The sequence below is a fragment of the Microtus oregoni genome, unplaced genomic scaffold (assembly GCF_018167655.1).
Source record: "Microtus oregoni isolate MIOR12 unplaced genomic scaffold, Mior012 000004F_ref0000308, whole genome shotgun sequence".
Classification (NCBI taxonomy): domain Eukaryota; kingdom Metazoa; phylum Chordata; class Mammalia; order Rodentia; family Cricetidae; genus Microtus; species Microtus oregoni.
The window spans coordinates 14,557,316-14,580,482 of record NW_024543063.1 but is presented as its reverse complement, the minus strand read 5'-3'; the positions used below and the strand labels follow the sequence as shown (position 1 = coordinate 14,580,482).

At 53.4% G+C, this 23,167-nt stretch overlaps 2 protein-coding genes across 3 annotated transcripts; both read left to right on the top strand.

Moving 5' to 3' along the window:
* Positions 1-6,998: 6,998 nt before the first annotated feature.
* Positions 6,999-11,063, top strand: Cryba2 (crystallin beta A2). 2 transcript variants are annotated; one of them, XM_041650833.1, is made up of 5 exons: positions 6,999-7,471; positions 7,669-7,833; positions 8,459-8,600; positions 9,961-10,103; positions 10,478-11,063. In XM_041650833.1, the coding sequence occupies exons 2-5, from the start codon at positions 7,673-7,675 to the stop codon at positions 10,623-10,625; spliced, it is 594 nt and encodes a 197-aa protein (XP_041506767.1). In that variant the 5' UTR covers positions 6,999-7,471; positions 7,669-7,672; the 3' UTR covers positions 10,626-11,063. The 2 variants fall into 2 exon arrangements, with proteins under 2 accessions (XP_041506767.1, XP_041506766.1); XM_041650832.1 differs by having other exon boundaries at positions 7,666-7,833.
* A 3,560-nt stretch (positions 11,064-14,623) lies between these two features.
* On the top strand, positions 14,624-19,756 carry Fev (FEV transcription factor, ETS family member). The gene is made up of 3 exons (XM_041650492.1): positions 14,624-14,793; positions 15,449-15,523; positions 17,300-19,756. Exons 1-3 carry the CDS (start codon positions 14,742-14,744, stop codon positions 17,875-17,877), a joined length of 705 nt encoding a protein of 234 aa, XP_041506426.1. The 5' UTR covers positions 14,624-14,741; the 3' UTR covers positions 17,878-19,756.
* The last annotated feature ends 3,411 nt before the right edge of the window (positions 19,757-23,167 follow it).

Sequence of the window (23,167 nt, the reverse complement as noted above, 5' to 3'; positions counted from 1 at the left end):
CTGAGGACCGCCGCCAGGCCCCGGGTCCTCCGCTCCGGCCCCGCGACGAGCCCCTCGCACAAACCGGACCTGAGCGTTTTGTTCGTTCGGCTCGCGTGAGGCAGGAGCGGCTATTCAGCATCAGCCCCGGGGCAGGCCAGATCGCCACGCAAGCACCTGCCAGTCGCCGCCACCGCCACCATATGGGTCGCAGAGACTGCGCACCGTGCCCGGGGGACATCCGGCTCCCGTCAGGCTCCGCCTGCCCTGCCCGCAGACTCTGAGCTGCCAGGGACAGCTCCCTGCCGGGTAATGCGGGCTGAGCAGGCTCCAGCGGGGTGACCGGAATGGGCTGAAGTCCAGAACAGAACCCCTTCTAAAGGTGGAAACTGGGATTCTAACCCTGATGTAACAAAGTGAATTCTGTGGCCTTGGGCAAGTGTTTTCCCAGCGTCTTGGTTCTCTCATTTGAAAAAAAAAAAAATGAGGCAGCGTTATTTCTCATAAGATTGAGGGCCTCCGCCAACCTCTCTATCCTAGTTTCTGGGCTCCTACTGAGTTCCTTTAACCTGGCCCTCTAAGAGCCGGTGCCCCAGCTGTGCGGCTGTAGAAAACCCGGGTGTGGTGAGCCGAGGCTTCTGTGCAGACTCAAATCTACCCCTCCAGCTCTCTTCCATGCTGCCTCGGCCACCCCGAAATTTCACTTCTGCCACCTCCCCGTCTGCCTGTCAATCCAATCATATCTGAGATCAGCAGACACCAAGGAGAACAAACACAGAATCTTCAGACACAGGACAGAGCTCACCACCTTTCTCAAACCCCATAATCCTGTCTTCTCTGCTGCAGCCCAGGCAGACAGGCTAGACTGAGTTTAGGTAGCGCTCAGCTCAGCCAGAGTTCCGCCATGGGTCATTAGCCACCACCCAGATCTGGGATGGGCCACCCCCTTTTCAGTTACTTAAAATGCCTGCAATGGCCTGCAAGAAGGGGATTGTCTTACACTCTGGCAGAGGAGCCCAAACCAAGAGCTGTACACAGGCCTGGAGGAGAGGCTAGGCCAGAGAGGGGTGATTTCAGGCGCCTCCATTCCTGCTTCTGAGGATGGGTGACAAAACCCAGCAGCAGACTGAACGCAGAAAGAGGCTCCTTGTACAGCAGCAAAGGCCCCGGGCTGGTTTGCTATTAGGGTCAAGAAGCAGTGGTGGAGAGTGGTACCCGCACAGATGCCAGGGAGAAGGAAAACAGGGTTGTAATTCAGAACTTCCTAGAAGCGCCGTCTTATCCCATCCGCTACCCCTTTCCCTAGCCCTGAGAGGCCCCCACAGGATCTGCGGAGTTTGCTCCTAAAAAATGGTTTTAAAGTGACTCTGATGAGGATCCCAAGGCCAGGCTGTGTCCACATAGCCCCATGAAATCCCCGTCCTGGCCTCTTTGACCAGGGTCTTCCCTCCTTGCCCTCAGTGGTACTGAGTGATTTACCCTCAGCAGTCTGGACCACCTTTCCCGTGTCTTTGATAGCACACACCCTCCCCCCGCCCCAGTTATAGCATGGAGCTAGCTAGCACTCCTTGGGGGTTCTAGGTCTTGAGTCTGCACACAGAGGTCTGTCCTTGGAATGGCCCCCACATATAAAAACAGCCCTTGGAAGTAGGGTGACAAAGAGAGACCACGCAGTGGGCTGAGGATCTAGCTTGGTGATGGGCATTAATTACTGCCTCTGCTAAAGCTTCCTTCCCACATCCCCACCCCCTGCCCATTTCCAAGATTCACTTTTCCAGGCCATCGTGGGGCATCTGGCCTCTCCTCTGGGCCCCTCCCTGACAGATCGAGGTGGAGTCTGACAGGCCTGCAGGTGCTGGGATAGAAGGGGGGTACCCAGCAGCTGGTGTGCGGGCTGCCCCTCCCCCTTCCTGCTCCAAGCCAAGCCAGAGCCTGCTTCCTGTCTTCCCTGTCAGCACTCCGGGCTGGGGGGAGGGAATAGGTAGGGGGAAGAGGAAAGGGACAGATCAGTTGAAGCGCTGCCCTGGGGGGGGGGGGGGAGACTGGGGAACAGCAGAGGGGAAAAGGCCAAGGGGACCACGGAGAGAGAAGAGGCCCGAGAACAGGGCAAAGACAAAGACAGAGTAGCTCAGAGCCAAGTCAGGTCAGAAGCAGAGCGGAGCGCTCAGGTAGAGAAGGGAGCGCTTGAGAACTTTCAGACGGTGGCGGAGGCTAGAGCTAGCTAGCGGGAAACCAGGGGCAGAAGCCGAGAGAAACCAGACACATGCAGGCGTGCACACACATGCATCCACACACACACACGCACACACATACACAAGGTGTGCGTGTGAAAGAACAAAAGACGGAAACCAGAGAGGAGTGGGATAAGAGGTCCAATGGATGAAAAGAAATAGAAAACCAGAGGTGTGGTGGAGGGAGAAGGGAGAGGGCGGCCTGTGGAAGTGACCCCAAGGGAGGACACAGAGGTGGGCCTCAAAAGGCAACAGCCAGGACTGGTAGGATGAACACCGCCTCATTAAAAAGTCAGAAGATGGACAGGTATGAAGCTCGTGCACGCAGTCCCTGAACAGTGCCGGGCATGACTCCATCTTTCCCTGTCAGGTCACTGTGGAGCAACTGCCCAGCCCCCACCCACTCCGGTGCATCTGGCTCAGCCTTGGAAGTTCTGGGCTCCGCAGCCTCTCAGGGTCCGTGTGAGAAGGGGGCTCACATCCAGGTGCTAATCCCTCTCCAGCCAGGTTAGCACCGGAGCCTTGGTGACCTTCTCGGAGATTAATCCCCATGGAGACGAGACTCGCCCCCTCACTCTGGCTAGGCCAGGTGGGGCAAGGCTGGGGCGGGATGGGGAGAGAAGGGCCTTCCTCAGACGTGGCAGGATCAAGGCTGGAGGACCCCTCCAGCAGCTCGCTTAATTTACAGGCAAAGCAAGGGGTGGGGCTGGGGGAGGCCAAGGAAACCAGAGGAAGCAGAGGTCAGGTCTTCAGCTCCACTCCCCACCCTTGTTCCCTTGCCAGCACAGGGGAACTTGGAACACCTCCCTGACCTGTCAAACTTGAGTGAGCAGAGTGGCTCCTGGAATATGGAAAGTGAAAGGCCTCTTGTGGAGTGTTCTGCTGGCTTCCCTAGAACCAGGATCAGGTTGGGAAAGGTGCTCGCTGCCTTGACCCCTCCTGGTCCAACCCCACCCCATCCTAGAGGAAGTGGGGAGAACCCTGAGACTACACCATTTGAGTGTGTGCCGCAGGGTGGCTCTGTGTTTTACATACATTTAAATCCCCACCGTAGTCAAGACAATGATTCCCATTTTACAGAGGAAAAATGGACTTTGAAACAGAAGAGCTGGCCCGGTGGTGGTGGCACACGCCTTTAATCCCAGCACTTGGGAGGCAGAGGCAGGCGGATCTCTGTGAGTTCGAGGCCAGCCTGGTCTACAAGAGCTAGTTCCAGGACAGGCTCCAAAACCACAGAGAAACCCTGTCTCGACAAACCAAAAAAAAAAAAGAAAAGAAACAGAAGAGCTGGGATTTGATCTCAGGAAGCAGCATGGCTTCAGTGCCTTCACAGACACAGCTAAACAGTGAAGAAGATGCCTCTCTGGGTTACTGCAGGGGGCATGTGTGCCCATCAAAGCATACAAGGGTGTGTTCCGATGTCAGCCCTCCCCCATGCTTGGCACATAATATTCTAATTGACAGAACAGCTGTCTCCCCACAGGACAGGGCAATCACACATCAGGTTGGTGGGATCGTTCCCCTGTACCTGTTACTGAGGATGACTCTACCAACACCTGACTGTGAATCTGTGTGTGTGTGCCCTTTCCCTGCCTCCTGCCATCCTAGAAGAGTGTCATGGCCTTGTGTGGAAGTGGGTGAGTAGGGGTGAAACTGCCTCTCACCCCTCTGGTGGAGGTCAGCTCTCCAGTCCTACTGAGGACATATAAGACAGGGTGGGTTAATGTGGGTGGGGCTCCCATCTGTCTGATGAACTGGGTTTGTCTCACATTGACTTATCTCTGTCTCCTGGGAGACAAGGCTTGTACAGCCCCAGGGAAAGAAGTCCTCGGCTTGTTCCAGACCAGAAGTGAGGTGGGAACCAGAGGAACCAGGCTGCCAAGGAAAGGCTGCCAATGGGACTCGGGTGCATGAGGGCACCACTCACAGAATTTGCATTTTTCAGTCCCCAAGGCCCTGGATAATTTCCCTGTGAAATTAGGGGAAGGGGTGGGATCAGGCCACCTTGAGGAGAAGACATTAGCCACCAGTACCTCTAAACTGTCCGGCAGTACTGAAAAATAGGGCTCTTCATGGATTCAGACTCTACACACAGGCAGTGTCTCTTCCCTAAGCGTTTTTTGGACCTTTACTGAAATGGGGGTGTGAATGAGAACTCAGAATTGGGTCTGGGCATTTATCTGCAGAGTCCACAAGTCCCCACATGGGATGGAGGATTTGGGTGGAGGGCAAGATCCTTGCGGAAACAATCGTGGATCTGAGGGTCAACGTGGAATGGGTATTTTCTTAAAATCATGAGTTGGGGCAGACAATAGAAGAGGCGATGTGGATAAGGTCTTAGGACTTCTGCAGTGTGTGTGTCGAAGGTCCCTGCGTGAGATGATTGCCTCAGTGGGCTCAGAGTGGAGATTGCCTCGTGAGATCTCCATGTGGTTTGGGGGTACAGATCTGAGGTTGCTGGGCTGTTTGTTTTGTTTTTTTTTCCTGACTGGTCCCTGAATGTCAAATCTGTGGATGTGGAGGAGGTAAAAGGGATGGTACTGAGCTGGCAAACAAAGCCACCTGGGCATCCATCCTTCAGGAAGCTCTAAGCTCAACTGGTCTGGGAAAGCAAACAGGAACAGCTGCCCGGGGTAGAAGGGGGCATGACGGAGAAACCAGGGGCTGGAACTGGACCAGCCTGGTGGAAAAGGGAGGATAATGGAGGAGTCTACAGCATGGAGACAGTTTGGTTCTGCCGCACCAGGAAGTAGCGGCTGCCCGAGAACCTTGAGGCCTCCATCCTTTAGGGGTACCTTCCCGTTCTTATTCTCTTGGGGGATACGGACCTCAGTTGCTGTAGGCGGTGCGAGCAGGTGTGGTGGTGACAGGCGCACCATTTAGCTGACTGCAGATGGAACTAAAAGCCGTGGATGTGTGGTGAGAGCTTTGCATTTTCCTGATGAGGAAACCCAGGTGCAAGCAGAGCTGGGGAGGCTGGCTGCTGTCAGGAGAACTTCCAACTGGAAAGGGTAGGCTTCTCTTATAGAGCACCACTCCCAAAACCAGGAGCTCATCTTTCCAAATCCTGAGGACTACTAACCATGGACTGGAAGCTACCCCCACCCCAGGCCAAGCTCCTGATAAACATAACATAATTTCAGAGGTAACACACGAGCCCACAGTCACAACAGCACAGTAGCTTACAGTTACCACCACAGCAATCACACACACACCTGGCTTTTTTTTTTTTTTTTTTTGTCAGTGCAGTCTGACTCTGCCCCCTGATGGCCACCTCTAGAATTGTCCAATGGAAGCAAAAAGATCTTTTATTATCTATCATTTTTTTCAAGCCTTCCTTCTTGTTGCAGCTAGGACTTGTGAAACAGAAAAGAAGCAAGAATAGTAAGCATCCAGGAGTAACTGCTGCCCTATAGGGAGTCTGAACTTTTCCCCATAGTCTGGGGAAAAAATCACAGGCCTGTTATGTGTGTCTAGCCCTCTCTCAGCAAGAGTCAAGCAGCCAAACAGTAATTCGGGCTCCACCCTCAATCAAACCTAGTCAGACTTGTCCCATTTTACCCCCATGTTCTCCTGGCTCGGAGTATAGTCTCATCTCCAGTTCATGTATGTCAATCCCAACAGTCATTTCTTACTGGTGAACGGAGAGGCCAAAGGGAGGTGCTGCCTACCCTGCCCAACCCCCAGAAGCCCAGAACTCCAGAAATGGGATTAGTAGGACAGGTAAACCATCACCCACTCCACTGGAGACTTTCTTGCCTTCCCCACAGACATTTGGCCCACAATTGGTCACCTTGTTAATTCACTCCATTTTAATTGAATTCCTGCTCTGTGTCCAGCACCATGCTAGGCTGGAAGATGACAACTGGGAACAAGGCAGACATAGCTCCTCCCCGTTTGTGTGGGGCTTACAGCCTAGTGAAGGAGGCATGGTGCCTTTGTGAACTGAGGAGGGCATCTTTAGACAGACACAAGCTAGATAGAAAATAGATGACGGGTGACTAGCATCGCCCACAGAGTGGCAGAGGAACTAGCCATGTCAAGAGCACGTGGTTAAAACTCTCCAGGGAGTGCGAAGGACAAATGGGACCAGGCTTAGCAGGTTAGATGAAAGAAGGTGCCTTAGGTAGCTTCCCTGGAGTTGGGGTAGGAGGCAACAGAGAAGAAAGCCTGGATTTTCTTAACTCTGAAACTGGCCAACTATGAGTTTGCACAAAGTTCCACACCAGACTGAGTTTCAATTTCCACGTTTGTGTTTGCAAGTTGAACCCACCAGGCTGCTGTTGAGTCTACAAGGAAGGAAGTTGGCAAACAGTAACAAATTAGTTCACCCTCACTGCCGACTCTCCTGCTGGGATAGCCTCTCACCACCAAGGAGTACTTGTTAAAACAACTGTCTTTTGACAGCTAACAGTGAGGCCCTTTCCTTCCTGCAACCGCCTCTTTGGGTCTCTAAGCCTTTTCTCCTTTCCCCCGCCCTTAACCGCTTCCCAGCCGGCAAATTCTAGGGCTCTGGCGGCCTTGGCACTCTGGCGGGGGCTGGGGAAAGGTTGAAATGCTCTTTCTACCTAGTACAGTCAGCCCCTCCCTTGGCACTTGTATTTCTGAATCCCAGGCAAACCTAAGCGCTCCCGGATTCTTTTCTGAGTTTAGTGCCGCCTGGCGGCGAGGCCTGGTCTCGACCTCGGGACGGGAGAAGATCAGTTGGTAAGCCCCGCACCGGAAGAAAAGGACAGCAATGGACAGATCTCCCAGAGAAAAGAGGCCTGGGGGCTTGACGCTAGAGAAGGGTCTGCTCCTCTCCGGCCTAGCGACGCCCAAAACAGAAATCTTCATTTAGGGAATTTTAACATTGGGAAGAACAGTGCTGTGCCAGGCTCACGTGGTCTTAGAAAGGCTAAACCCTAGGCTTAGCCTTCATGCCTGAGGGTCTGTGCCAGGATGTGCGTGTTCTGCCCTCAGGCTTGGAGTCTCTGCCAGGCTTAAGCCTCACTGAAAGAAAGCGCGGAGTCAGCCTGGGTTCCTGCGGACACGCGACGTGAGCCTCAGCACTTTCCGTTGTCATTCACTCGGGCTGGGACCAGATCGGTGGCTCCGCTGCCTATGCAGACCAGAGCTGACCAAAGCCGGCCAGCTGACTCAGCTTGCCCACCACGTCCGGATCCCCCAGGGAGAGGCAGCTAGACGGAGGTATAAAGCGGTGCACATCAGGCTCGCGCGCACCCTCTCCATTTTCCGTGCCTGCGGTGCTCAACCCTCCGGTGAGTACCTGGTCCTGGAGAAAGGGTGGGAGAAACGAGGGAAAAGCCCTGTCCCGGGGCAGCTTGTTTCTAGAGCCAGGAGGGATCCAGACCTAGGGACCCGCACTGCCTGCACTGCCTATCGAGGACGGGCGGCTTAGGCTAAGTACAGGACTCCTGAGAGCTTAGCCGGTGATCCCGCCCTTCCTAAACAGCAGCAGCATGAGCAGCGCCCCTGTGCCGGGCGCCGTGCCCCCCTGTCTCACGCTCTGGGATGAGGAGGACTTCCAGGGTCGTCGCTGTCGTCTGCTGAGCGACTGTGCGAACGTTTGTGAGCGAGGAGCCCTGCGCAGGGTGCGCTCGGTAAAGGTGGAAAACGGCGCGTGAGTGATCCTGCTGCATCTGTTTAGCTAACTTAAGGGGTATCCGGCTTCTCTCATTCCCACCCCAGCCAAAGTCAGAGCCTGGGACTTCATCCTACACTCCTCTATGCCCAGAGACAGACTCATCAACAAGATAAACCTTTGTTCTCTCCAAAACTCACAACCCTCCCCAAGACAAAGATCTATGGGGCCCGCCCTGAAACCCCAATGGTTTTCTTTGTGCGAAGTCAGGTAGCTTTGTGCAGACAGATCATTTCTGCTGGCCCCCATCTTAGTATCCAAGAAGCAGCTTGGGGACCTGGAGAGAGCTGAGGTCCCTTTGCAGGCCAGAGACTCGGTTGCATCCCTAGGAAGGCACATAAATCCCTGCAGATAGTCCTTGGTCTGGTGATCTTTGTAACCCAAAACATTCCTTCTAACCTGTGGGCCATGAGTGGGAGGCCTAGGCCCTTCCAACCCCAGAAAGCATTTAGTTTGGGGGCTTCATTCGCCAGAGGGACTGGGTGTGTCTGGGAAATGGTCTAGAGTTTGGGTCCCTGGGTTTTTTTCTTTAACCACAGCAAGAAAGTGATGACCCAGAGGGAGATTGCAAAGATACCTCCCAGTTCCCCTTCTCCTTTTTCAGATGGGTGGCCTTCGAGTACCCCGATTTCCAGGGGCAGCAGTTCATTCTAGAGAAGGGAGATTATCCTTGTTGGAGCGCCTGGAGCGGCAGCAGCAGCCACCACAGCAACCAACTTCTGTCTTTCAGGCCAGTGCTCTGTGCGGTGAGCAAGGCCCACTTCCCCTCCTCCCCTGTCGCCTACCTTCAGGCTCCAGCAAAAGCGTAGTGCCTTGGAAAACCTGTCTCCCCCGAACAGTAAATGTGAACAAAATTTTAATGGGGCGGGGGTGGGGGTGGTCTTGGCATTACTCCAGAACCAAGAACCGTTTGAAAATTGGGATTATGGAGACACGGGTGTGGATCAGCACCATGGACAGCATCAAAGAGCCGCTAGTTGTGAGTATGCCCGGGCCCTTCAGCTTTCAAGCCACCACAGGTGTAAGGGAACCTTTGTCAGCACACACAGTCCCGGGAAGCTGAGATGGATGCTGTTAGCCCCATACACAGTCTTAGAAATGAGGTTCAGAGGCATAATGTGACGTCACAAGGTCAAACGTGTTAACATGCCGATGACACTCAAATTCAGTCCAGGGATCGGACTGAGAACAGGGTCAGTGTCAAGGTGTCTCTGAGTGCTGGAATGGTGCGTGTATGTGCGCACGTGTGTGTGTGCGCGCGGGTGTGTGTGCGCGCGTGCGTGTGTGTGTGTGTGCATGTGCACATGTGCATGTAATAATGAGCCAAATGTCCCAAAGAGGACTCGCTCTCCTGCTCACTTATGTATTGCTGAGTCCTGGGGCTAGTGGTGAAGGTCAGAGGACCCAGTCCAGTCCAATTTCTCTGTTCCAAGAGGCTGGAAGGGAGATAACTCTGTAGGAGGAAGACCCTTGTGGTAGGCCAGATGCAGCCAACACCATCATGCCCACCTGTATGTTCTGACTGTTCCATCCAATACCCCTTAGCTGGGTCCCAATCTGAGAGAGGCAGTGATGGGGAATTGAGCAAGGGACTGAGTAGTCAATGAGACCGTTAATGAAATATCCTGGTTAGTGGGCCAGATTTTTTTTTCTCAGAGCCTGTGATTTCCTTCTGAAAAGGAGGTACACGGGGGACAGTGGTACATGCCTATAATTCCAGCTGCTTTGGAGGCTGAAGCAGAAGGATCACAAATTGAAGGTCGACCTAGTATACTCAACAGGGTTTGATCCCTGTTACCACAAATATAACAAAGAGATGACAACAGCAAAGGATTCTGTCACAGAAGTCTCTAGCCTTGAGCTCAAAGAATCTCTGGGAATTGTCTGGCCTTGGCACATAACTCCAAGTCTTGATAGGGCCCAGGTGGAGCCCCTGAGCATCCCAGCGGGCCAGACCCACTAGGAGCTGATGGGGGGTGAACTCCTGAAATGTCTAAGAGGTGGCATGATATGTGCCAAACAGGAACTGGGTGACTAGGGTTAAAATTATATCCATGAACAGGGCCTGACATCCCTGTAACCCCACCCCCTATTTCTGTGCCTCAGAACCACGGGGACAGCCGCATGACACTGTTTGAAGGGGGAAACTTCCAGGGTTGCAAGTTTGAACTCAGTGATGACTACCCATCACTGCCTTCCATGGGCTGGACCAGCAAAGATGTGGGCTCCATCAAAGTCAGCTCTGGAGCGTGAGTCCTGGGGGCTGGAACAGGGGAGGCAGGAAGAGTGGGCAGTCCAAGAGAAGATGGAGAGGTGATGGAGGATGCTAGAAGCCAACAGAGACTAGGGGAGGGGGGAGAGGAAGAGAAAGAGTAGGAAAAGGCAATAAAGACCAGAATCCAGGGATTTGTGTGGGAATGTTGGGGTTTGAAAACTTGGGTAAAGAGGAAATGAAGGGTGGGCGTAGGAGACAGGCTAAAACAGATCACAGGAAGACCCAGAGCAAAAAGCAGGGTTGAAGTGTGGCTTTGGAGCTGGCTCCTGGCAGCTGGGACTATTGAGGGGACCACACAGGTGGGAGCAATGCAAAACCTACTCACTACCATTTTCTTCACTCTCGTAGGTGGGTGGCCTACCAGTACCCAGGTTACCGAGGCTACCAGTATGTCTTAGAGCGGGACAGGCACAGTGGGGAGTTCCGTACCTACAGCGACTTTGGCACACAGGCCCATACTGGGCAGCTGCAGTCCATTCGAAGAGTCCAGCACTAGGCTCTACACTAAGTCATCATCACCCTGAAGATTCTAATAAAAGCTCTTGACTCTACCTCTCCTCTTGCCTCTTTCCTTCTTGCTCTCTCTCTCTTTCTGTTTCTCTCTCTCTCTCTCTCTCTCTCTCTCTCTGTGTGTGTGTGTGTGTGTGTGTGTGTGTGTGTGTGATATGGAACCTAGGACTTGATACATTTGTGTAAATGAGAAGTAATCTCTCCTCCTCCTCCTCCTCTTCCTCCTCCTCCTTCTCTTTCTTCTTTCGACAAGATTTATTTGTGTAGCCTTGACTATCCTGGAACTCTTTCTGTAGTACAGTCTGCAGGTTGCCTCGATCTCAGACATCCTATGGGCCTCTGTCTCTCAGATTAAAAGTGTGTGCCACCACTGCCCAGCAGGCAGGTAATTTCCATTCTTATTTTTTTTTTGAGGATTGTTTCTTCCAATAAGGCTCCAGAACCTTTACCTATCACTTATAACCTAGCGAGGAGCATGGGTGTGCTCTGGGAAGCTAGGGAAACAGCCAGCAAGAGTTGTGGGATCCAATCAGATACAGCCAGCTCCAGATCTTGACTTGGGGCAGGGTCACACATCCGTGTAGGTCAAAGCATTGAAAGCCCAGATGGTGCCTTGGCCATTCTATAGATGGATCAACAATCCCATCATGAATTAGGGTCCAAAACTGAATTTCAACCACCACATACTCCTTGGGTCAGCAACCACCATGCAGGACAAAAATTCTGGACCATACACAAAAGCATTTCTTGATCCTGTATCCCTCCCACCCCAGGCCATCTTCAGTTTGCATCTTCACCCTGGTCTTCAGACAGCCAGGGGAACCTGCCAGTGTCTTTCAAAAGTCACCTTTCTTTTGTTCCCAGAAGAATTCATGGGAAGCCCCCCTGTCCACTATGCCCTTCTACAGAGTATACTTTATCACTTTGAACCCAGGCCCAAGACTATAGCAGCAATCATTTGTACCTCCCATGATATTAAACTTTGCTATCTACCCCAGAATGGAAGTTATTCATGCTTCGCGTGTGTCCAGGGGTGGTTGTGAGGATTTAATAACGGCCGCAGAAGGATATGTGTTGTGCTGTGAAAAGCATTGAAGCAGTGGATGTAGGACCCTCCACCTGCCCTGTCACGGGTCTCAGAACCAAGGGTCCGAGCTCTCAGTGGGTATGAATTCTGCTTCAGTTCTGAATGGGTTCTAGAGTCCACGGCTCCTGTTGCATTTGATCCTCATTCTTCATCTATCTCATTAACAAAGAAACTGGGGTTAAGCCCAATCAGTAACTAAGCCAGGGTTTGAAAACAGGGTCCCAGGTGCCAAATTCAGGATCAATTAAGGCTAAGCTGAGCTGTGGCTAAAACCTCAGGTTTCAACAGAGCCTGAAACATGTGGGTTCCTGGCTGGCCGTCTCTTTGCAGGACAGTAGTATTAACAAAACTAAATGCATACAACTTGGTCCTTGTCCTTATGTACTTACCATGTGCTATCTTATGAAAAGCTCACGATATGCAGATGATGCTTACACCATCAGTTCTAAGACAATAAGACTAAGTACAATACTTCCTCGGCGTCACACAGTTGGGATATAGGCAAGATTTCTGAACCAGAGCTGAATCCAAGCCCCAGGACATCTTGGCTTTAGGCCCCATCTTCTCACTACCTGTTTCCAGAAATAGGCAATGTGTGTGTGTGTGTGTGTGTGTGTGTGAGAGAGAGAGAGAGAGAGAGAGAGAGAGAGAGAGAGAGAGAGAGAGAGCTCTCCCTGGTACCTTCTCTTGGACACACAATTGATCATCCCCCTTCTAGGAGCATCTGTGGTCACCTCTAGGACCTGGCAGAGAGACCCTGGATAGGTTGCTGCTGCTCTTGGGTTTGTTTGGTCCAACTTCTGCCTGCACGGATCTTTTTAGGTTTTTCTGGATCCAGAAGTCACATTCTGCTTCCCACACCTATCAGCCCCTGGCAGCTTGTAAGGAGAGGTTGAAGTTGTCACAACTGAGGGTTTTAGTCTCTGGTTCTCCCATTCTGGACAGGCTGGTGGTCTGTAGACTCAGGAGGAACCATGATACACGGCTTGACAGGGAGACAATGGAGGGGAAGCGACCAAGGAATCTCACCCCTTCAGCACCTGAGTTCTCTTCAGACTGGGCACAAAGTCTGAGCTGTTGATGCTTGCCCAGCAGACAGCTGTTGTGTAGGAACACATCCACAATTCTCCCTTCTGCCTCAGTCTCCTGCTGACAGTACGAAGTGGGTAAACCTCCATGCCCTCCAGCTCTTCCTGTTCTTACCTTCTTGCTGTTGCCTTCTGTCCGTAGTTGTTGGAAGGAGCCATAAGAGGGCACAGGAGGAGGACTGAGATCTTGGCAGTCCCTTAAGGCCCTTTCCTGCGGTGTCCTAAGCTTGCTTCCCCAAAACATCCCAACCTCTGCTTTTGCTTGATTAGATCCCGTATCTGCATCCTAAAGTCTCCATCCCTGTCTCGATAGGATTCTCTTGACTGTCTCATCTTCCATTCTCTCACCTGTGTACCTTTGCCTAGCAAAGATGAACTCTCCCGTGATTGACAGCAAGTGAGGGTGGACAGGGTCCCTGCAGAACCCAAGTAGGATTTTTGCAGCAGTCTTTATACAGGCACCCTGGGAACAAGAACCCTGCAGGAGGCTTGTCCATTTCCAGCTCTCCTAGCTCCTGTGTTTAAGCAAGAGAGAGGAGGACACAGAAAATAGCAATTCTGACAGCAGCTACCCCCTGCCATGTGTGTCAAGTATCACATACCCAAGTGTCAGAGGGTTGTAGAAAAAGCATTGCTGACCCAGGGTACCAACTTCAGTCTCAGGGCTAGGAAGTCTCACAGGTACCCAGACACCCTGCTCTACCTGGAAGCCACATTAGGAAAGACACATGTACAGAGCCTATTGGGATCCCTGTAACCCTGCAGCTGCAGCATGGTTCATACATAACCAGAATGGGAGTGTTTGTGAGAGTGGGGAAGGGAGGCAGAGAAATAGTTGTAGTGAGAACTGGGAAGAGGAATAGGACTCTACAGGAGAGAAATCAGCTTACATCTATTCTGTCTCGGGCTAGACAGAGAGGCTCCAACAGGCAACCAATGTACAGGAACTGAACAGATGAAAAGAGGGGAGGAAGAAAGGATAAAAGAGGAGAAAAACAACAGTCACAAGGCAGCAAGGAGACCTAAGAAGGAGGTGAGGCGAATAAGGAAACGACCAACTCAGAAGTTGCTAGGGGAGATGCCCCAGTGTCCTGCCTGAGGCGTGGGGCCAGGCGAAGACAGGAAACCAATGAAAGGGGAGACCGAGAAGGAGATCGGGTCTCCAGGGACCAACAGAGAGGGAGAAGGCACGAGGGTGGGCAAAGATAAAGGGAGCCACGGCAGCAGGCCGGGAGCGCAGCGACAGGCGAGAGGGAGGGAAGCGGAAATTTAAAAGTGAAGATGCAGATAACGCAGCCTGGAGACGGGGACGGGGGGGGGGCGGGGGGGAGAAAGAGGGTGGAGAGTAAGCAGTGAGGGAGGGGAGGGAGAGGTTGGAAAGAAGGCTCTGGGGAGGGGGCCTGAGGCTATGGTCCGAATTGGGGCCAGCATTCCCACCCAACGATGTTTGCCGAAGAGTCGGGGTGACAGAAAAGAAGCGCGCTCCAGGCTCCCCGTCTGAGCGCGGAGCTGGGGGCCCATCCCCCGCGTGTTTCCCGGGCTGCGGAGCGCAGGGGGCTGCCGGGTGCGCTTGGCTGAGGCGCTGCGCGTTGGAGACTTTATTGCGATGGGAAGATAAGAGGGGCGGGGGCGGGGTCTGGGGGGCCGAGGCGGCCGCACTTTAATTAAAACGGAAATTGCGGCCCCTGCCCGTGCGGGGCCGGAGGGCTGCAAGCCGCCCTGTAGCTAGGAGCATCGCTCCAGGACCCCCTCCCTCCTCGCCACACCCTGGCTGCCCGCTCCCGCCAGGCCTTGCCGGACCCGCTGGCGTCTACTCTTTCCTGTCACCCACAGTCGCCTCGGGCGGGGATCGGCACCCCAAGCGCAAAGCTGACGTGCCCCCCCAGTACTGGTCCCCCCATCTCCCACCGCCCAGTCCCCGGCAGCGATGAGACAGAGCGGCGCCTCCCAGCCCCTGCTGATCAACATGTACCTGCCAGGTACCAGGGACCAGCCGGGGGCTGGAGGCACCAAGACCCTGGGCGGGAAGTCTAGCTTGGGGCAAGGGCCAAGTTCGATGGATCAAAGGAAAGGAATGATTCCAGAGAGTCGCTTTGTGGGTGTGTGAAAGGGACTGATGGTTGCATATTGGGGCATTCAAGGTAGATAGCGAGCTCCGGGGTTTCATTGTGGGTCTAGATAGGACTCGCAGATTCCGGATCCTAGGAGGCTGAAAGCAGGGATCTTTGGCGTGGTGGTCTCCGGGCTCCAGCTTTGCCCGAAAGCTGTTATCCACTGGGCGTCACCTCTGCGCCCACAAGGGTCCTCACCTTCGTCCGTCCTCCGAGCGTTCACACCGGCCCAGCCTTCCAAGCGCCCCCTTCCTCTTTACGAAGGGCTCTGCTAGCTCAGACTCAGCTGGCGCGATCCCCTCTGGGTTTTATAACGCTCCAGCCGGCCCCTTCGGAAAGCGGATTTCCTTTTTCCTGGACGCGTTTCCTGACTTGGGCGCTATGGAGGGGCTCTGCGCAGCCTAGCTTGGGGAGGAGGAGCTGGGTGGCCCGGACCCCAGAGCACTGCAGCCCGGGGCCCTTTCTTCGGCCAAATCCGCAACTTCCGCCTAGGTCTGCTTGACTGTTTTCTTCTGCGCTGCAGATCCCGTCGGAGATGGTCTTTTTAAGGAAGGGAAGAGCCCGAGCTGGGGGCCACTGAGCCCCGCGGTGCAGAAAGGTGAGCTGAATGATACACTGGGCTGATGGAGACACCATAGTAGATGGGGGGCAGGGTTATGAACCCAATAGGACGGGTACCCCTGCCACTAGACAGGGGGCAGAGAGGTGTGCACCCACATTCTGGAAAATTACAAGGCTGTGGGTAGTTTGTGCAGAGGCCCTGGGAAAACACTGATTTGATCTTTGACTCCTGCATTTTTTTGAGTCCTTGCTCTAGGTTTACGGAACAGGTCAGATGAAGGAAGGGGATCTTGGCCCCCAGATCCTTTTTGTCAAGGGTGGATGGTTTTCCAAGCTTTCAAGCAGCAGCTCTGGTGCTTAGCATCTTTTGGGGGAAGGCTCTCTTTGGAGCAAAGTCTGAATACTTCCTGTCGGGGGTGGGTGTGGGGGTCAATAACTACTTTCTAAGCCATCCTAGGCTAGCAGAGGCCTAAACTGCTGGCAGGCACTTCCTGCTATCCCTGCTGAACTTTCTGACTCGCCAGCCACGCCAGCCTTGTGTTTGCTACCCAGGTTCGCTGTGGCAGACATCAGGCCTGTCAGTCAATCATCCTTCTGATGGCTGGCGTTTCAACTCTTTTCTGTAGCTCCTGCCCCAGCCAGTGACCTAATCTTACAAGAAGCCACAAAAGATGAGATGGGCAACTGCTTTTCTTTTCCTGAAGGAAGGGGATGTAACACCCAGCACGGATGGGGGCCCAAGTCTCTGTTGTTCCCACTTGGGGCTGGATGCATCTTTTAGGCCAAAGCTTCCCTTACTACTGCTCTAAAACCAAACCCTGACCTCCCGGAAAACCAACCAGCTCTTCATCAGTCTGGTCTAGAGGAATTGGGGTTGAAACTCTGGAAGAAAGACCTTTTTTTTTGGGGGGGGGGGAGTTCCCACTGAGTGACATGGAAGGAGGAGAGACCCACCAGGCTCCAACTGAGGCAAGTCCGTTTTATTCTCTAAAAGGACTGGGGACAGTTTGCTAAGATTTTTGTCGCTTAAGGCTTCAAAGCCGGAGAGTGTGCGCTCTGGGTCACTCACCACCAAAATATTCAGGGAGATCCTCCTTGTCACTGCCAGCAACCCTCAGATTTATAGGAAGACCAGCCAGGACTCCTGCTCGATGCTTTTGCAGTCCTACCTCTTTCCTTAGAGCCGTCCCCTTCCTTCTTCCCCAGCATCGCGGAGTTCAGTGCACCTGAAGCTGATGAGGCTGGGGTCGCCCCAAGAATCAGCCTCTCTCCTCAGTACCCAGGGCCTCTGTTCTTGTCTGTCCTGGTGTTACTTCAAGTCAGGCCTGTTTTACTGTGTACCTTTGGGTGGTAAAGACGGACTGTCTTGCGCTCCTACGGGTCGGGTCTGTCTACGGGCACACTGCACCGGGCTGTCTTGCACCTCTGTGCAGTCACAGCCTTAAATAAGGGAGTGTGCCCAGGGTCGGGTAGGGTCTGATGTCTGCCCCTTACCTAGGAAAGCCTAATATGATTCACCACGGCTTCTCCACGGAGGAGACAATGCTACTCCACACCCAACAAACCACAGAGCAATGTGTCCTAGCTCTTCCAAAATGAAAGACGTTTCTATTGTGCTCTGCTGGTCTGCACGGGTTGACCAGCTGCCTCCTGCTTCTCACAGGGGTGCTGTCTGAAGTGCCCTTGTCTTCTTCAGCGGGGATTGGCAGTGGTTTGTGTTGTTTTCTTGCTTCGCTTCTCTCCCCCCCCCCCCCCCCCCCGCCTCTGGTTCCAGCCTGCCCGGTCCGTGGCTGACCGCTCCCCTTCCCCACAGGCAGCGGACAGATCCAGTTGTGGCAGTTTCTACTGGAGCTGCTGGCAGACCGTGCAAACGCCGGCTGCATTGCGTGGGAAGGCGGTCATGGCGAGTTCAAGCTCACCGACCCCGACGAGGTGGCCCGACGCTGGGGCGAGCGCAAGAGCAAGCCCAACATGAACTACGACAAGCTAAGCCGCGCACTCCGCTACTACTACGATAAAAACATCATGAGCAAGGTGCACGGAAAGCGCTACGCCTATCGCTTTGACTTCCAGGGCCTGGCGCAGGCTTGCCAGCCACCGCCCGCGCACGCCCACGCCGCCGCCGCAGCTGCAGCAGCAGCCGCTGCCGCCCAGGATGGCGCACTCTACAAGCTCCCTGCTGGTCTGGCCCCGCTGCCGTTCCCCAGCCTCTCCAAACTCAACCTTATGGCAGCCTCGGCCGGCGTCGCGCCCGCTGGCTTCTCCTACTGGCCCGGTCCGAACGCCACCGCCGCAGCTACCGCACTCTACCCCACCCCGGGCTTGCAGCCCCCACCCGGGCCATTCGGCGCGGTGGCCGCCGCCTCGCACTTAGGGGGTCATTATCACTAGACGGGGCGGCCTGGTGAGCCAGGGCCTCTCCCAGACGTCCAGTGGCCAGTCCCACCCTCATCCTGGGAGGAGCCCCGAAGCTTTCCCCGACGTTCCTTCAACACAGATTTCATTGAAGCAGCCGTGCCCAGCCCAGGGAAGAAAAGATGGAAGCTTCTGAGGTCTTTCTAGAACACTAGGCTTCCAGCCCCCCATTATCTCCACCCCAGGAAGGGCAATTTACCCCCACTTTAATTTTTCTCTTTCAAGTCTCCAGATTCTAAAACTCCCGTGGTGCCGCTTTCTCTTCTCACCTGCACCCCTGGCTCCCCCTCTACAACCCCTATTTTTCTAGTTTCTTTCCTGATTTTTTTTTTCTCTCTCTCCGACGACCTGCTCCAAACTCCTGTACCTCCAGGCTTCTCACACTCCTTCTTCCCGGGATCTGAGAAGGCTTGGTAAACATCTCTGCGGTCCCCCATCCCCAGCCCAACACTGGCTTTCTTCTCTCCCACCCCCACACTCTGGCTCAATGACCCAGCGTGTAGCTAACCCTTTCCTCCCCATTAAAGCTCCCAAGCTCTCTACTGCCTCCTTTCTGTTCATTGCTGTACCAGGGCCCTTTTCAGGGAGGCCAAAGACGTAAAAGGCTCAGCGTAGGCAGAGCAAAAGACCGCCAGAGAGTGACAGTAAGCAGGCCTGGGTGTCGGTGGCTGATGGCCAGGGGTGAGGAGGAGCCGGTGGGTGGGATCCTAAGAGGGTTGTCTCTCACCCTCGCCCCATCCCACCCCAACTTTGAACCCAACGGCCACCCCACTCCACCTTTCTCCATCTCACCCATCTTTCTGCTATCCCCTCACCTCATTCCAACAGGCAACCCATAGCCTCTCCCTTCACTCGCTCCCAACCTTCCATCAGCCATTCCATTTTGCCCTTTTAATACCCTTCCCCGCCCCCACTCCCTACTCCGTCCAATTCTCTTAATACCTTCTCTCACTTTCCTTCACAAAGTCCTGCTGCTCCCAGTAGCTTTGGCTCCCACCCTCCACCTTAGATGTCTCTACTCTTTTCAAAGGATTTCTCCCACTCGGTCTTGGCGACTAGTCCTCTTTTCCCGTTAGTGGTGCGCGCCCTCTGCTGGTCCGAGAGAGGGCAGGCCGGGCTACAGCTTAGTCTAGGAATAGTCGGTGGCCCATCAGGCGCTTCACCTACGGAGGACAAGAGGACCAGGTTGCCTCCGTATTTCCTTTAGTTTTCAGCGTGAGGGGCAAAACGAGGAACCCAGACCCCCTCATCCTGGATCCGGCCTTGGGAAGTCTTGGAAATGGGTCTGGTGGACCCACTCACTATGCAGAGGCCCTTGTGACCCTTATCTCTGATCTCTCCTTTTCCAAACCTATTGTCTGGGAAGTGACCTTAGACGTTCTCCTCAGAAGAAAATAGCCCTAACCAGACTTCTAAGCCAAGATCCCTGCCCTCTCTTCCCCGTGGCCCAGGTATTACTTTCCACAAAGATAGCTGTATCTCTCTAGAACAAAGGGTCTTCTTCGTTTGAACGGAAATGCCTTGGGCCTGTATCAAGCATGCATGCATGCAGGCAGGGAGGCAGGCAGGAGATTTCCCCTTAAGGTGGAAGTTGGAGTATGGGGTGAGTATGAGTGAGCATTCCTTTCCAGATGGACCATCCAGGTCCACTTCAGAAGGGAGTCCTTATCCACTACTCTTTCCCCTCCATTTCCAAATAACACATACTTCCCCTAGGGGATCCAGTCAGGCTTGGAGGCACGTGCCTGTGAGCTCAACACTGAGGACGAAGAAGCAGAAGGGGGCAGAGTTTGAGGTCAGTCTGGGCTAAAAGCAAGACCCTGCCTCAATAAGCAAAACAATAAAAAATCTTGAAAAAAAGCATACTAAAGGTCTCCATTAAATACCAGTTGGACAAAAAGTGTAAGGCGTGAGTCTGGTAGAGAAATCATCTATATCATCATGCGTGGGCCACTCTTTTTGTTTGTTTGTTTTTGTTTTTCGAGACAGGGTTTCTCTGTAGCTTTGAAGCCTTTCCTGGAACTAGCTCTTGTAGATCAGTCTGGCCTCGAACTCACAGAGATCCGCCTGCCTCTGCCTCTGAGTTCTGGGATTAAAGATACGTGCCACCACCGCCCGGCTCCAGAGGCCACTCTCTCCCTCTGTCTAAGGCTCTTCCCTTTTATTTGTATTTTGTTGTGGTGTTTGTTTGTTTGTTTTGTTTTTCAGGACAGGGTTTCTCTGTGTATCCTGAGCTGTCTTAGAGCTAGCTCTGTAGACCAGGCTGGACCACAGAGATCCATCTGCCTCTGCCTCCCGAGTGCTGGAATTAAAGATGTGTGCCATTACCTCCTGGTTCTCTTAGCCATTTTAAAAGAGATCCATTCATTTTCTTTTCTGTGCTTAAGTGCTCTGCCTCCGTTTGTGCATGGGCGGCGCACTAGTGCCTGGTGCCTGCCAAAGTCAGAAGAGGGTGCTGGGAACTGAACCCTGGTCCTCTTCAAGAGCAACAAGTGCCCTTATGTGCTGAGCCATCTCTGTAACTCCTATCTATGGCATTGAAATCTCAGGATACTCTGCTCTTGGCATTCCAGCACAGGCACACTCCACATCCTGTCCTATAGCGCTCCCGAGAAAGAGAATGGACTCAGGTAAGTCAGAGAGTACAGGAGCCAGGGGAGGGCTGACCTGCTAGGGCCCCAAGACGTGCAGGGGGGGGTGGAGGACCGTTTGCAGGAATGAAGCCCGCCAGAGGAGACCAAGGCAGGGTCGAAATATCTGAGCTGCCAAGAATTTCCCGGCAAAGGTTAGAGGTCCTGTCCCTAGAGCTTTATATGAAGCAATGGGAGAGAGAATACAAGCCATGGCAAGGCTGGGGCTAGCAGGGGCTGTGTATGAAACAGTATTGTCATAGGAAACACGATGAAATGTAGGAAAACTGGAATTTGGGCATTGATGAGGATGTGGTATTTAGGGCAAAGGAAGGTATCCCACCTCATGGAACAGCGACCCCACCACACCCCAGGAATGAAAAGCTCAGTGTGAGCATTTTTGGAGTAGGACAAAAGGGAGTCACACAGTGTTGTAGACAAGGGAGTGAAGAGGAACAATTTTGGAGAGACAACAGTAACAGCACTATAGTCTGGGAGCTCGACTGGGGGAAGAGTGTGAGAGCTGACCTCACTTATCCAGAGACGGGTCCTGGGGGAGAGGGTCTGCATGAGGATGACCGAGGGCAGTGCTGCGTGTGCCAGGCGTGTGCTGGGTGTGTGCTGAGCATTGCTAGGTGTGTGCTGGGCGTGTGCTAGGCATGTGCTAAGCATGTGTTGAGAGTGCGCTGGGCGTGTACTGAGCATGTGCTGGGCGTGTGCTGAGCGTGTGCTGGGCATGTGCTGAGAGTGCACTGGGTGTGTGCTGGGCGTGTACTGGGCATGTGCTGAGTGTGTACTGGGCATGTGCTGGGTGTGTGCTGGGCGTGTGCTGGGTGTGTGCTGGGCGTGTGCTGGGCGTGTGCTGAGAGTGTGCTGGGTGTGTACTAGGCATGTGCTGAGCGTGTACTGGGCATGTGCTGGGCGTGTGATGGGCATGTGCTGGGCGTGTGCTGAGAGTGCACTGGGCGTGTGCTGGGCGTGTGCTGGGCATGTACTGGGCATGTGCTGAGTGTGTACTGGGCATGTGCTGGTCGTGTGATGGGCGTGTGCTGGGCGTGTACTGGGCGTGTACTAGGCATGTGCTGAGCATGTACTGGGCATGTGCTGGGCGTGTGATGGGCATGTGCTGGGCGTGTGATGGGCATGTGCTGGGCGTGTGATGGGCATGTGCTGGGCGTGTGATGGGCATGTGCTGGGCGTGTGCTGGGCGTGTGCTGCGCATGTGCTGGGCACGTGCTCAGAAGCTGAAGTAAACCCGATGGTACTTTGGGCTAAGAATCTCAGGTGTGGCACATGTCGGGTCTTCTTGGGAAGTTGAGAGTGGAGATGGGTGGGCTGGGAGACTCCCTAACCTTGAGCTCCGTGAGGTTCTATAAGCAGATGAGAAGGGATTTCAGTCACTGTGGTAGAGCTGGAAGATGTTCAGTTAGTTGATCAGACTTGTGAAATCCCATTTTTTCTTTTTTTTCTTTTTCTTTTCTTTTTTTTTTTTTGGTTTTTTTGTTTTGTTCTTAGAAACAGAGTTTCTCTGTGTAACATCCTGGCCATCTTGGAACTCACTCTGTAGACCAGGCTATCCTCAAACTCACAGAGATTCACCAGCCTTGGCCTTCTGAGTTTTAGGATTAAAGGTTACCACCGCCTGGCCTGAAATCCCATTCTTTTTTTTTTTTTTTTTTTTTTTTTTTTTTTTTTTTTTTGAGACAGGCTTTTTCCGTAGCTTTTTGGTTCCTGTCCTGGAACTAGCTCTTGTAGACCAGGCTGGCCTCAAACTCACTGAGATCCGCCTGCCTCTGCCTCCTGAGTGCTGGGATTAAAGGCGTGCGCCACCACCGCCCGGCTTGAAATCCCATTCTTATGCCGACCTAACTCTGTTCTTTTCTGTTCCTATAACTAGTCTGGGAGGCTGATACAGGACTGGGAGCAGGAAACCCACGTTACAGTCGTGGCTTGTCAATAAACCTGCTATGTGATCTTTGGGTAAATGCATTTCTTTTCTGAATTTCCATTTTTATGAAAACTGTGAGCTAAACCATGGATTTGCAAACTGTTCTGTGGGATCCTGGGGGTCACATGGATTCCCTCTCCAAAGCATTTGTTCAGGCGATCATAATGTTCAAGCTAGCCTCGGGATCTTATAAGTGAGCGCCATTTCTCCAGTTGTCTCGGTTCCAGCTGCTCGCTTGCTGCTGTGATACAGCCGAGTGTTGGGGCCACTATTCTACTCAAGCCCCAAGGAAGACCTTGTCTTGCGGTACTGGAAGTTGAACCCAGAGCTTCTAGAATGCTAGACAAGTTCTCTACCTCATTTTCAGTCCCAAGAAGATATACCCTAAACCACATCCAACTTCCTGATCCAGGAGAACAATAATAAACCAAGCCCCACTTTGTTAAATGACCTGGCCAAAGCCCAGGGGCTTCTCTGGGGCCTGTGCTATCTGGTTCCCCTGCCAGACCAATGCTCCTTCCTCTGGTGACTTCTCTCTTAATCCTGGACACCCTACACGGCCTTGCTTTCGTGACTCGTATGTCTCTGATGCCCTGTGTGCTTTTGAAGATGGAGTCACAGCCCTGACAACACACACATGAAGATCTCTGTCCTTGCTGGTTGAGACTTGAGCGACCGTGGAGGACCT

Bases quoted from the DNA above. Each gene is read 5' to 3' on its own strand.
- Cryba2 (XM_041650833.1), top strand. From the start codon at position 7,673: ATGAGCAGCGCCCCTGTGCCGGGCGCCGTGCCCCCCTGTCTCACGCTC. The intron at 7,834-8,458 runs GTGAGTGATCCT...CTCCTTTTTCAG, and splicing joins GTAAAGGTGGAAAACGGCGC to ATGGGTGGCCTTCGAGTACC. The intron at 8,601-9,960 runs GTGAGCAAGGCC...TCTGTGCCTCAG, and splicing joins TCAGGCCAGTGCTCTGTGCG to AACCACGGGGACAGCCGCAT.
- Fev (XM_041650492.1), top strand. From the start codon at position 14,742: ATGAGACAGAGCGGCGCCTCCCAGCCCCTGCTGATCAACATGTACCTG. The intron at 14,794-15,448 runs GTACCAGGGACC...TCTGCGCTGCAG, and splicing joins GATCAACATGTACCTGCCAG to ATCCCGTCGGAGATGGTCTT. The intron at 15,524-17,299 runs GTGAGCTGAATG...CCTTCCCCACAG, and splicing joins GAGCCCCGCGGTGCAGAAAG to GCAGCGGACAGATCCAGTTG.